The sequence below is a fragment of the Ursus maritimus genome (assembly GCF_017311325.1).
Source record: "Ursus maritimus isolate PB19 chromosome X unlocalized genomic scaffold, ASM1731132v1 scaffold_X1, whole genome shotgun sequence".
Lineage (NCBI taxonomy): Eukaryota > Metazoa > Chordata > Mammalia > Carnivora > Ursidae > Ursus > Ursus maritimus.
In genome coordinates this window covers 109306670-109320613 of record NW_024423319.1, presented here as the reverse complement: position 1 = coordinate 109320613, position 13944 = coordinate 109306670, and the positions used below count along the sequence as shown (strand labels likewise).

Here is a 13944-nt window from a genome sequence, read left to right as displayed (position 1 = left end):
TTTAGCTCATACCAGAGTAAAAACCTACATGTCTTTTGTGCACGAACTACCTTTGTCTTTCTCAGTTTTATGATAAAAGTAAATAAGCATTTACTACAGTTATACAAGATGTTATCCCCAGGGAAAACTGGATGAGGGGTACATGGAATCTCTCTGTATAGTTCCAGGGTTTTGTTTTGTGTGTTTTTTTTTTTTGCAACTTCCTGTGACTCTATAATTCCTTTAAAATAAAAAAAAATTAAAGTAAAGCACACTGAAACTACTGATGCCATTCTCTGTGAATAGGGAATAAGCAGAATCATTCTAAAACCAAAGGTTCCGCTTAGACAAATCCTACCAGCATACCTAACTTCCGTATAGGATCTGGGCTACATTTTATACATTTTACCATCTGATAGACATTGTATCATCTGAGTGTAAACGGCTACCAAAAACCTGTCAGAATGCTGAGAGATGCTATTTCTCTTTCAGGGGATTACTTCAATCCATCAAGCCACAGGGACATTATCATCACATCTGCTTTTGTATGAAGTCCTTTGTGACCACCACTGTCCCCACATCCCAATAGGACCGGCCTTCCCACCTTTTCCTCAGACACTAATGGAGCACCTGGGGCATCTTTGTGAACTTCCGGTTTGTGTACTCCCTTTCTGTAATGTGAGCTGACTGACGGCAGGGACTCTGTGTATCTTCAGTGTCTTGTGCAGTGTCTCAGTAACAACAGGGGCTCAGCAAAGGTTGAATGAATGAGGAATAGAAGAAAAGGAAGAAGGAAGAAAGGAAGGATGAATGGATGGATGGATGGATATGGATGGACAGATGGAGAGATAGATAGATGGGCCCTCTTGTCCTTAACTGTATATACAGGAAGATGGCCAAGGCCATGTAGTTCTTTCAGAATCATCCATCCTTGTTAGGAGACCATACCTCTTCACGGACCTCAAAACCCCTCAAAAAGGGACAGATTCTGTGGTAACTAAACATGGGTGCTGAAACATTTGGGCTCTCCTAGTTCTGAAATGGAGGGCTTTTAACTGAATGAATGTTGGGGAAAATAGTCTTTCCAAGAGAAACAGCCCCTTCTGAGCATGTGAAGGAACGTTAAGTGCCCAGAGAGACCATCCCACTCAGTCTCCTAACCTCCTGCCCCAGAAATTCCAGCACCATGTGCTTTGAGCTGAGTGGGTCAGGCAGGGTCAAATGTCCCTATTATTAAGTTAGAGCAAGAGGAGACAGTTTATTTCAATAATTCCAAAAAGACAAAAGGCATTACTTCTCTGACCCTCCAGCTGTGAAAGCATAGCTAACATGGCAGGATACCAAGAAGTCAAGGTTCTTCCAGAGAGGTTGTCCAATACCTCTGCAGATCTCCTTTTCTGCATCAGTAAAGGAATCCCAAAGTAATTTCCACGTGCAGAGACAAAATGCTTCAGTGAGCATGGTACCAATCAGTGTGCATCAGCCTCAACATACAAACTGGTTATACCCTAAGAGTTTATCATGATTAACAATGAAAGTGACCATTTATGGACAGCCTTATATGGGTGAGGTGATTTATATACATTATTGCTATTAGAACATGTAATACACTTCTCCACAGAAATAATGGTATGATGACCCAATTTGGTCCTCCCTCCAAGAAAGCCCATTTAATTCACAACATCTCTGAGGTACCGTATTATTACCATAGGACCCAATTACCAGGTACAACACTATTGCCATGTATAAGAGGAGACACCAGGGCAGTTAGAATTGATGTGCAGTTCAGAACCTATAGCAACTTGCACCATCATGTGGTCAAGGGCATTCACTGCCCTCCCAGCTGTACTAACTAGCCGGGCCATGTTAGCAGAGAATTGCCCCACCTCAAGCCAGAGAAGGCAGCAGGAGCTCCAAGGTGCTTCACTTGTTAGAAAATCACCTCCCATATTTCCTACCAAAGACCCAAGATGGAATGGAGTTCAGGGGTGCAGTGGGGTGGGGTGGGATGGGGTCCCTGGCATTGGCAGTAGAGGGAAAGAGTATAGCTGAAGCCAACCAGCCAGAGCTGCTGTTTCTCTGTATGACAGGTCATATGAGCCCAAGCTGCTGAGAGACCAAGTGAAGAAGGTCGCCCGAGTATTTTTCCAGAAGTGGCTTTACCTCCACACTGGGAATCTGTCCATCGGATTACTGGTTAAATAAAAGAGACACAACTAACTTGAGAATACCGCTCAAGTCAGATTTTTCCAAATGGAAAAGAAAGATGTTTCAGTATTATTTTGACAGGATGGAGTTTAGAAAGGGAGGTCTGCAACCCCAGGTAGTGCCGCACCACCAAGACACAGTCGAGCCTCTTACGACATTCACGCCATGACCTCGGCTCAAGACGGCACAAGAGATACACAGACGCCCACGTGGGAAGTTGGGTTAGCGACTGGGAGAACAAAGCTTCCCGGTCCTGACCTTTTGCTCCGTGAGCTGGAAAGGGCAGCAGAGAAGCTGGAGGGAGGAGAGCTTCAGGCCCTGGAGAAAGAAAGACCTGGAGTTCGTTCTCACCATCGCATACATGCATGCTCACCCAAGGTGGGGTGGGCTCTCGGCTGTCTCATCAGACCGGTAAGGAAACTGGCATGCAGGCGTCTGGGGCACACCACTTCTCACCACCAACGGTTCGTGTGTGTGTGTGTGTGTATGTGTGTGTGTGTGCGCGCCATTTTTCTCCAAGTTCCTCAAAGGATGCTGAGAAATACAGTCTTATTTGGTTCATTTAAAAAATAATTATCAACTTGCAGTGAGAGAAGTGTATGGAAGCCCAGTGATACGAGCCATAAGGGAATATTAAAATGGCACGAAGGCTGACGGTCACCCATCCAGAGATGGACAGTGTGCGCCCGCGCACACGTGAAGGTGTGCAGGTCATACCTTTACAAGGATAACCCGCTACACCGAGGGGTAAAGGCAGCACAAGCAGAAGTGTACTCATGAGCTTCTGTCACGCCCCTCGGCACAGGCTACAGAACAGCGGGGAGGCTGGAGCAGCACCCTCCGGTGCCCCCACCCCCTTCCTGCATGGGGGACTTCCTTACTTGACTTGGAGAGCTGCTCATCTTGAGAAACGCCCAGGTCATCCGACTCCCCTGACAGCTCCTTGATGAAGTTGGAAGGAAACATTCCGGTCTTCCCATTGAGAACGCCTTCCCACCATCCTTCTTCTACCTGCAAACAGAAGAACAGAGACGCAGGGCTCAGGTTAGACACTGTGGCTCCCAGTTTTCTCTCCCACCTGTGCAGTGCACAATGCAGAGCCCACACAGGGAGAGCGGAAGGACCCAAGGCTTATAAGTTAACAGGGAATGAGATCACAGACCTCACCGAGTCTTGAGATTCAGACTCAGGAAGGGGGGCTGAACTTGGGGGCCAAAAACACAAGTGGAAAGGAATTAACAATTTATTTTCACTAACCTCAGACTGAAATTTGGCATTTCCTTTGGTCACACTATGTAGGTAAGACAGTAATAGTAAACGGACCTGTGACTCGTCACCAAACAAATCACGGACATTTTCATATCATAGCACAGAAGCTGTGGGTATCTCAAGATATCGCTTGCACCCATGACTACCACGAAGTGGTGGCAGTTACCACACCTGCTCGGGACCTTGTTATTTAATGTATTCATTACAGAATTATTTATTAATTATAATAAGAAATTACACAGACTTTCATACCAATATTTGCTTTTAAAATAGCTTGATAGCTATTTCAACGGTTCCCTTTGTAACCGTATGTTTTATTTTAAGCATTTAAAATTATTATTTAACAAGTGACAATGGCTTCCGCAGACTACCCAAACTAATGAGATGGCCTAACAAAAACAGTTAAGAAGCCCTGAGCTAAAAACTCAATCAGAAGGTAGAAGGACTCCCTGCAAGTTTCTGAAGGGTTCTGGAGTACCCTAAGATGAAGTGCAACAGGGGGAAGGGAGGTAGGGAGGGCAGCCAGACTGCAGTCCTCTGGGTAGTGGAGTGAGGGCTAGATCTGGGGGAGGAGTGACAAGGGAGAAGGCAGGTATGGATTTGAAGGCCCTTTGAGGTACCAGCCACCAATTAGCTGGGATGAGCAAGAGGAAGGTAAAAAGCCATCCCAAGATTTTGTGATGGAGCCACTAACAGAACAGCAGAAGTCAGAAGTCAGAACAGCGAGGTGGCTTCTTGAAGGAAAATAACAGGGCATTCTGAGAACAAGTAAGTATTAAGTTACTCACGAAGTGCAATATAACAGAAAGAGAGACCCTGAATCTTTGGACTTTTTTTTTTTCACCACACGCATATAACACCAACTCAAACTGATAAATACAATTTAACAGCTAAAACAATGAAAACAAAAAAAGATAAAGAATATTAAAGTCGAAAGCCCAGCTGAAATCCTACTGAAGCTCAGCAGTTATATGACCTCATTCAAATTTCCCACCAAACCGAACCCTGGTTCCTATCTATACAATGGGGATAATGAATACACTCAATCAGTGTTAGAGACAGATGTATTATGATTCTGCACTAGGGGCTAGGGACACAGAACTGTACAGGACACGACTTTTTTTCCCCCTGAAGCCATTGACAATCTACCAAAGTAGAAAGGGCACGTGGTTGAAAGAGGGGAGAGGATGGGCGTGACTAAAAACTAGCGGTGGGAGGTGTGGTTGAAAGAGGGGAGAGGATGGGCGTGACTAAAAACTAGCGGTGGGAGGTAAATAGATGGGAAAATGCCATGACTCAGCACAAACTTGTTACACAAAGTTGAGCTCACCCAGATGGGGGATGCTATAGGAAGGCTCTGAGAAAAAAAGAAATCAAAATTAAGGTTGGCCTTGAAGAGGAGAAATGGTAGGTATATATAAGTAGGGCGGGGGGGGGCGGGGTGTGAGACACTCCAGAAAGGGGGAAGCTGACAGAACCTGTGGAATGGAGACAATCAGAATGGTGTCTGGAGCATTTGTTAGGGAACTTATGGGATGCAGGCTTGCCGAGTGGCAATTATATCTGCGTGATCACAGAATCTTTGGGAAGGAATCCAGACATCCATGCACAACTGTCCCAGTGACTATTCAATACCACATCGTGGCATTTAACAGCACTTCACTTGAAACCATTCCATGTTTCTATGCCAACTCAACTGATATGTGTTATTCTTTCAAGGAGCTTTTTATAGGATTAGGACGGTTGGGAAAATTCGCCATGAGCCTGAATAGAAATAGTCACTGGATTTGTGGTTGGGGGATCCTTTGTGCTTGTCTTGAATAAGGAACCATGAAATGACCTTCTTTCTCCCAGAATCACGGGGCAGGAGGGAAAAAGCAAGGGCACAGACTGCAAAGGAGCAGTCCTGAGCGTAATCCCCAACAGCGCGGGGCAGCTGGGCCAATTCCATTTGACTCAGTTTGACAGTGAAACCATCCCTGTTCCCAGTAATAAGCGGCTCCAGCCTGAGATCCCTGAAGGAAGTACTCCTGATGTGTGGGATTGGTTAGTTGCCTGCTGGGAAAGCAGGGGTGTCTTTACCTCTCCACACCCCCAGATGCCTATATCGGTGTCACAGCACAGTCTGAGAGGAGTGGCCAACAGGGAAGCAGCAGAGGTCTGTCATTAGCCACACTGTGAGTGGAGGGGCAAGCAGTAAAACCACCGCTCATTGCCTGGGGGGTACACTTCTCATGACTGGCGCCATGGCGGTGGGGGTGGGTGTCTGGCCCCTGTACCAGTGAGAACTGCTCAGTACCATTTCTTCCTATAGCCAGCTGCTTTCGTTGTAAGATTCAGGCTAGAGATACCAGGAAAAAAAAAAATGATCCTCACTCTCCCACTATCCCTCTTCGGCAATATTCTAGAGTTCAACTTCCTGTATTAAGATGAAGACAGTGAAGCCTAGAGTGATTACATTAATTCGTTCGTTCATTCATTCATTCATTCATTCATTCAAGGAGTTAAGCATAGTACCTCACACTCTGAATGACTAAGAATGAAAAGCAGGGAAATCATTAGGGGAAACCCTCCATGGGGGTCTCTGAAGCCCTGGGCCCCCCACAAAAGGATCTGCCCTGCTGTGAGGAGTCAATGGGACCAAGAGACAGGACGATGTTAGCCACTGTTCTTAATTAAGTACCACCATGCCCGGGTCTATGTGCCCCTCCCTCTTCGACCAACATTTAATAAGCACCTATCCTGCGCTGCTCTAGGACCTTGGGGCAGATTCGCTGGTGAACAAAACAAAGACAGTGTGCTTGAGAAGCTCCTGCAACAAAGAAAGGAACATACAGAGCCTGCACACCCCCTGCTTCGAAATCAAGCTTGCTTGTGTTTGTTTCTATATTTAAAAGACAGAAAGAAATGTGTCCCTTTGTGGATTATGGATGTTACCAAGGGCTTACCATTTCTGCCCCAAGGAGAGTAATAAAGGGGAACTGATGCCCACCTTCTCCCCCCACACACACACACTCATCCACAGCCTGCTGCCCGCAGTGGCTCTAGGCTGAGCACAGCTCCCCACCCTGCGCCCCTGGGCCCAACCCAGCCAGCTCTGGAGCCCAGGGCTCTGTCCCGAGAGAGATCTCTACCTTCGGCCCAGAGCTGGGAACAGGGGAGTTGACACCTGGCAGTGTTCAAGAAAGAAAGACCCAGTAAAACCGCTTCAACAGTTTGTGTTGGGGGCCCTGAAATCCCCGTGTCTTCGCAGTCACCAGCAGCTAAGTGGGTTCAGGGCCCAAGGAGCTCATCTCTAGCTATTTAGCCCTGTTGGAAGTTGGGGAAGCAGCTGGATGAATTTCAACACTTCCACCCAATTTTACACACATTATCTACATGTGTAAAGCACTACAGAGAGGATGCCTGTGGATACAAAGATGACCACGCAGCCCACAGCTATTCAGAATAGTTTCGACTTAACAGCGTTGAAGTTTTACCTGTTAAACTGACTGAGAAAGGGAACAACAGCTTTACCGAGTCTAAAGTTTACCTCAAGGTGTGAGTAGCAAGACAGAAAAACCCATTTAAGGGCTGCTATAGCTTGCTACATGCAATTAACCCTTTGTAGCCCAAACCTCAGTCAGAAGCACACTGGAGGGGGGTTGTGAGGGAAGCATGGGGGAGGGAGAGGCACACAGGCAAATGAGGTCAGCTTCATTGTTCCCAGAGCTGTAAACACCCTTCTTTCCAGAAAGGTAAATGGAAAAGTCAAGCTTTAAGGAAAGGCCCACACCTTAACATTACTAAAAATTTCCTCAAAATGTATTCAGACTTTATAGGTTGTATGTTTCTAGGAATTTATCCATTTCCTCTAGGCTGTCCAACGTGATGGTGAGTAATTGCTCACAGTAGTCTCCTTCAATCCCTTGTCATTCTGTGTTATCATTTGTAACCTCTCCTCTTTCATTTCTGATTTTATTTATTTGAGTCCCCTTTTTTTCTTGGTGAGGCTAGCTAAAGATCTATTTAGTTTATCTTTTTGGAAGACCAACACTTAGTTTCACTGATCTTTTTATTATCATTTTAGACTTGATTTCATTTACTTACATTCTGATCTTTGTTATTTCCTTCCTTCTACCAATCTTGCAGCTCATTTGTTCTTTTTCTAGTTCTTTGAAGCTATTATGCTAAGTGAAATAAGTCAGAGCAAGACAAATACTATATAATCTCACTTCTATGTGGAATCTAAAAAAAAAAAAATGAAACTCATGGATGCAGAGAACAGACTGGTAGTGGTTGCCAGAGGCAGGGGTTGGGGGGTGGGTGAAAGAGGTGAAGGGGGTCAAAAGGTACAAAATTCTAGTTATAACACAAATAAATCCCAGGGATGTAATGTATAGCAGGGTGACTATAGTTAATAGTAGTGTATTATATATTTGTAAGTCGGTAAGAAAGTAGATCTTAAAAACAATTTCTAACTATGTGTGTGATGGACGGTAACTAAACTCACTGTTATAATCACATCACAATATATTCTATACATGTATCAAATCATTATGCTGTATGCCTAAAACTAATACAGTGTTTTATGTCAATTATATCTCAATAAAAAATTTATTCAGAAATAATTAAATAAGAATTTCCTCACTGGCCCTTTCTCCCATCTTTGAGAGGTAAGGGAAAGTATTTTCAAAATTTTTTAAATGCCAGAGAAATACTTGGTTTTTTAAAGTTTTTAAAATTGTAGTAAAATTCATGTAATGCACATGTCTTAACAGTACAAGTCAATCAGTTTTCACATATGCACCTGTGTAACCCACACTTCTAGCTATATACAGAAAGTTTCCATCACTCCAGAAAATTCCCTTGTACCCCCTCCTAGTCAATCTGTCTTCACAAGCAACCATTCACCTGATTTCTATCACTATGATTGATTTCACCTTTTCTAGAACTTCATGTAAATGTTCTAACATGTAGTTTTACCTTTTAAATATTGCTGAAAAAATGCAAATTATTTCCAGAAAACATCTTTTTCTATTAGTGGAATTAGTGAAAAAAATTTTTAAGGGAACCACTCCCTAAAGGCATAAACACCTACATTATTTTCCATTTTAGTTACTTTAAAAATAACCATCCCTGCTGATTTGGGGACATGAAAGCTGGTTGTGCCAAATTGACAGGTGTTATCTAAGTCCTAAATGCCAGGGCCAATATTTTCCCCCAACTCCTGTATAGTTCATTGTCTGATTACCTCTTTCTGGCAAAGCTGCAACATTCCGTATACAAAGGAAAGTGATTTTTTATTCCCACGTTCTTCTGAGAATAAGCCTCTTCCACATGAAAGAGGCCCCTCAAAAGAGAAATCTGCAGAGCAATTCAAAGGGAAATTATTGACGAAATCATAGACAATTTCTATTTAAGACTTCAGCAAAGTCTGCCCAATGAGACAGAGCCACATCCATGATTCGCCTCACAGTAGAAACGGTTTTTGGTAGGGCTTTTCTCGACATCCTTCAGCAACGTTTGACAGTCCTGTCCTTCAAAATTGCTACGGTCTAGTCTACAGGTTCCCACAGTCCTAAACGACTTTATGCTAAGACCTTACTATCATTCCAACTTGAAAATATGAGCAAAGAGTAAATCCAGCTAACAAGATAACTTTTCTGATGAATCAAGATCCTGCAGCTTTGTCCCCCCACTCTTCACAGGTGGGAAAATTATCTATGGCGTTGTGTTAATCTTAGAACACCCATACGTAAGAAACCTTCAAATGGGGGTATTCCTTTAAAAGTTCAGTGTAGGAGGGGCGCCTGGGTGTGCAGTCGGTATCCTGCTTCTCCCTCTCCCTCTGCCTGCCGCTCCCCTGCTTGTGCTCGCACCCTCTCTCTCTCTCCCTGACAAATAAATAAAATTGTAAAATCTTTTTAAAAAAAAGTTCAGTGTAGGTCCCCCTGCTTGTGCGCGCTCTCTCGCTCCCTGAGAAATAAGTAAAATTTTAAAATCTTTAAAAAAAAAGTTCAGTGTAGGATGCACCATCACTTATCTCACCTGCGTTTCATTGCTGGGGCCGGCTTTTGCTTCCAATATGCCACACCCGCTGCAGAAGCTTCGCAGGTCATCCCTGACTCCAGAGCAGGGCTGTACCAACACCCTGTCCTCCCCTCTCCAGACTAGCCCGGCACCTTTCACAATATTCCCTGTGCTTGCTGAATGAATCCAAACACCTCTCACCTTCCCCGTGCCTGCGGTTGAAGTTCTTCCTGTTCTAGGAAGCATCTTCATCAGCTTCACTGAGTGCCTTTGTTTTTAAATTCCTTCCTCATTTGTCAATGCCATCGTTCGCCACTCTTGTACCATCTCGGGTTCTTAGTTAGCTTCTTAGCTGTGCATACCTTACCCTCCCTGACTATACTGAGCATGTTTCAAGACAGAGATCCCGTTCAATAAATTTCTGAATATCCATGAACAAGTTTCTGTCACAGAGTAAGCACTCAAATATTTGATAAATCCCACAGCTATGCAAATCTCTTATAAATACATTTCAACTTGCAAATATGTTGTGTTTATACAGTTGTAGTCTGTTTTGTGGGCTGATGACGCTAATCTAATGACCTTTCCTTCTAATCCTGGTTTCCCTCTCCTTAACCCGCTCTGTCACCTCTGCAAATTACATCATCAGACATGTCTACCCAAAATCACTGGAAGAAATGACTGTAAAGCAGCCTAAGCTCTTTGGATTATCACATTCTAATAAACAAAGTTTTATATTAATGTTATCTCTTTTTCTGAAAAGATAACAAACCTTCTAAAGCAAGGGGTGCCTTGATGGGTGAGAATTTAGGTATGCTTGGATCACCTATTAATTAATCAGCTTTTAAATGAACTTGACTTCTCATGGGCAAGCATAAAACAAAAGGCAAGTCTGAAGTTCTCGCACCAAGAATAAAATGAGCATCACCTGCTATTTGGGGTCCCTGGACCCAGTTCCAATGCGTGTAGGGGGTGAGGGAGTTTTCCCCACACCAACAAGCAATTCTTCAGACATCAGCTGGGTGTCCTACCATGTAACTCAATTCTGACACTCTCTACCGAGGGACAGCTGCATATCCCACAAATTAAGAGCTCGGGCCTGTGAGACTGCTCTGTTCCCTGCCACTCCTCCCCCCCACTGTAGATGCCAGTTACAAGTCCAGGTTGTCACCTATTCTTCTGACCCACTGGCTATAAATCAGAGGTTCCCGTGATCCCCTCCTCATGTTCAATTAGTTTCCTAGAGCAGCTCACAGAACTCAGAGAAACATTTTACTTACCAGATTAGTGATTTATTAGAAAAGGAAGTAAATTAGGAACAGTCCGATGGAAGAGATGCACAGGTCGAGGTGCGGGGAAAGGGCGTAGAGCTTCCATACCCTCTCCAGGCACCACTCTCCACGCACCTCCACATGTTCGCCAGCTCAGAAGCTCTCTGAATCCTGTCCTTTGGGGTTTTTATGGAGGCTTCATTACATAGGCATGGTTGATTAACTCACTGGCTACTGGCAACTGATTCGACCTCCAGCCCCTCTCCCCTCGCCAAGGTCAGTGGATGGGACTGAAAGTTCCAACCCTGTAACCGTACTGTTGGCTCCACTGGCAACCGGCCCCTTTGCTTAGGTGTTTCAATAGTTACCTCATTATCATATGGAAAGACACCTTTATCACTCTTTAAGGAAGTTCCAAGAGTTTTAGGAGTTCTGTGCCAAAAATGGGACAGAGACCAGATATATATAGTTCTTATTATAATTCACAATATTGTAACTGCCCATCCATACCCACAAAGGTTGTCTGATTGAGTTAAACTTCTGAAGAATTTCAATAGCTCATTTAACTCAAACTGAGAGAACCAAACCTGCTGTTGTGGGTACGAGAAGATGCCTAAGTTTCTTAAAAGCGCAAGTTACCATCTTTGCAAACTATAAGGCCAGGTCAGGCTTTAAATCTGAAATGAAAGCCATTGGTTTCCAGCGAGCCTTACTAGGGACCATTGAAAAATACCTCAAAAACAAACCACAAGGAACAAAGAGAAGCAAGAATCTCAGAATATTCTGTGGGCCACCATTCAGACTGGTGGAGACCAAGCTCATCCGACACAAGAAGAAAAGTGGCTCATTTTCCAGGCTCTACATAACACAGACAGGAAAACAAAGAGGCTTCAGTGCACTTTTCAAAAAAAATGGGCCAACAAGCCAGGTTTGAAACTCCAGAGGCCCTCAAATGCCACTATTCCTGACAAGCTTGTCTATATGCCATCTCTGATCTTATAATTACAATTTCACCTGCATTGATCAGTCCTCTCCACTCTGGACAAAAAAGACACAAGTGATTTTCTTAAAAAAAAAACAAACCCAAGAACTCAGTCTGCTATTTTTCCTTTCAAACTGGCATCCCAGTTCTTTTAGATTCACAGAGATGAATCTAATGATGAGAGCAGAGTCCCTGTCTCTAGCCAGGAGGCAGAGGCATGCTCTGTGCTTTTCAGAGGAAGGTGACTTTGCCAGGTGCACTCAGCCCCGACAGCCGTGCATTCCCCATTCCTTCTCCAAGCCACCCTGCACAGGCCCACCCGGGCTGAGCGCTAGGGGCTGGCGGTCAACTCCTGCCAGATGGGGGTCAGGCTGCCTCTACACAAACCTAAGTCAGCCCGCTGCTCTGTTAGCCCACCATGTGGTTACGTGGCTCAAAAAATAGGTAAGTGTGAAGACAAAGTTAGTGGTGACAAGGGATAATGGTGAACGATGTGAACGTTAAAAAAGAAAAAAAACCACAACCTGCTGCCAAATTCGGTGTGGATGAGACAACCAGAAGAGATGGGGCGGTGGGGGGCAGTGGACTGCAGAACTTTCTTTAGAAGGAGTGGGTACTACGGTTGCTTCCCTTGTGTTGTTGTCAATCCATTTTAAAGAAACTGATGGAAATCATGAAGGAGGCACTATGGATGCAGAGAGGATGGAACTCAAACCAGCAAACCCATATTTAAGGAAAACGCCTTGACCCTATGAGCTTATGGTGACAAATGGCAAATGAATGCACATTTTTATATTTTCAGGCAAAATTAAATAAGATATCAATTATCTTAATTAATTTGTCTTAAATAAGATATATATCTAATGTAATTAATATATATAAAATATCATGTTTTAAGATTCTCTACTTGATCCATACCTCCAAAATCCTCCTAAGAGTTGTCTGGGTTTTTTTTGTTGTTCTTTTGAGGTAAGGGGTGTGTGTGTATAGCTTTGCAATACTGTAGGATCAATCCATTGATCAATCAATAATATAATATATTTAGACACACATACACGATATCATCTGTTATATTTTTATTGCCCAATAGATTGATTGGTTTCATAGTCTTGCAAAGCTAATACTATGGGCTTACCTCAATCTGTCTCTGTGATTGAAGAGTTTTTATTGATTTGGTATGTTTATTTTTAGTTTTCAGTGGAATGAGAAAATACCCACTGGCATTTATACATCCATTATAAAAAGGCGTATTTTATATTATACAGTGACAATAGCCCAATATCTGCAATATTACAAGTAAATTGACATAATGGGAAAACTCATTTTTGATAATATAGTTTTTAAAATACGGTTTGAAAGGCCAACCTCTATGTTTTGTTTTACATAAATATCCTAGGTTACATATTTTTCCTTTTTCCTTTGAGAAGCAAGCCCATCATGAAGCCTGGCACTGCACTGGCTGTGAATGAACAGAAAACTGGTCCTGCTGGTGACGGGGACATCCTACATCATCTCAGCGTGAAGAGTAACACCTGCGATCCCTCCTCTCCTTCAGCAATCCATGCCCCTGCTTTCCCTACAGCCAACGGGCAGGTGAGGGTGGGCACTATCTCTCAGAAATGTGTTAATAATTTTCCTTATCTTGATTCGTATTTCGTAAAACATTATTACAACATTAAAGGAAAAACTGTCTTCTGTGTCACAACCATTTTCAACTCTTGTTCCCTTACGGTCTTCAATCACACGCGCGGAGATGAATTTTACATGGCTGTGTCCTACTGTATGCAATTTTGTGTCCTGATCTGTTCATTTATTTTGCAAAAAAATCTTTTCATACTTCCATTTATTCGCTTACTTATCCAGCAAGCATTTATTAAAGTACATATTAGGTTTCAGGCACTCTTCCAGGTACCACGTATTTAAGATAGACCAAAACCAGATCCCTGCTGTTGAAGAGCTCTCAGGTTAGCAGAATTTAACAGAAAATTACATAGCAGAGTATTGTAATAAATACAGATGGAAAGACCTCTGGGTTTACCATCTTAATGTCTTCACAATCTTCTAGCTGAATAATATCACTTAATTCACATAACTATTTTCTCTCAATTATTTTTCATTATCACAAGCAATTAACGTGTTTCACATATTTTTTTCTGTTAACCATTTTCTTTGGAAAAATTCCTGGGAGTGAGATTACTGGCTCAAAGCATGTTAATTCAGATT

At 43.3% G+C, this 13944-nt stretch overlaps 1 protein-coding gene across 4 annotated transcripts in view; it reads right to left on the bottom strand.

The window, feature by feature from the left end:
• The window catches only part of SH3KBP1 (SH3 domain containing kinase binding protein 1), a 334252-nt gene that overhangs the window by 143183 nt on the left and 177125 nt on the right, over nt 1–13944 (bottom strand). For all 4 annotated transcript variants that reach the window (XM_040633668.1, XM_040633661.1, XM_040633671.1 and 1 more), the window contains one exon: nt 3069–3198. In XM_040633668.1, the coding sequence (XP_040489602.1) occupies nt 3069–3198 (130 nt within the window). The remainder of the gene's footprint in view (nt 1–3068; nt 3199–13944) is intronic.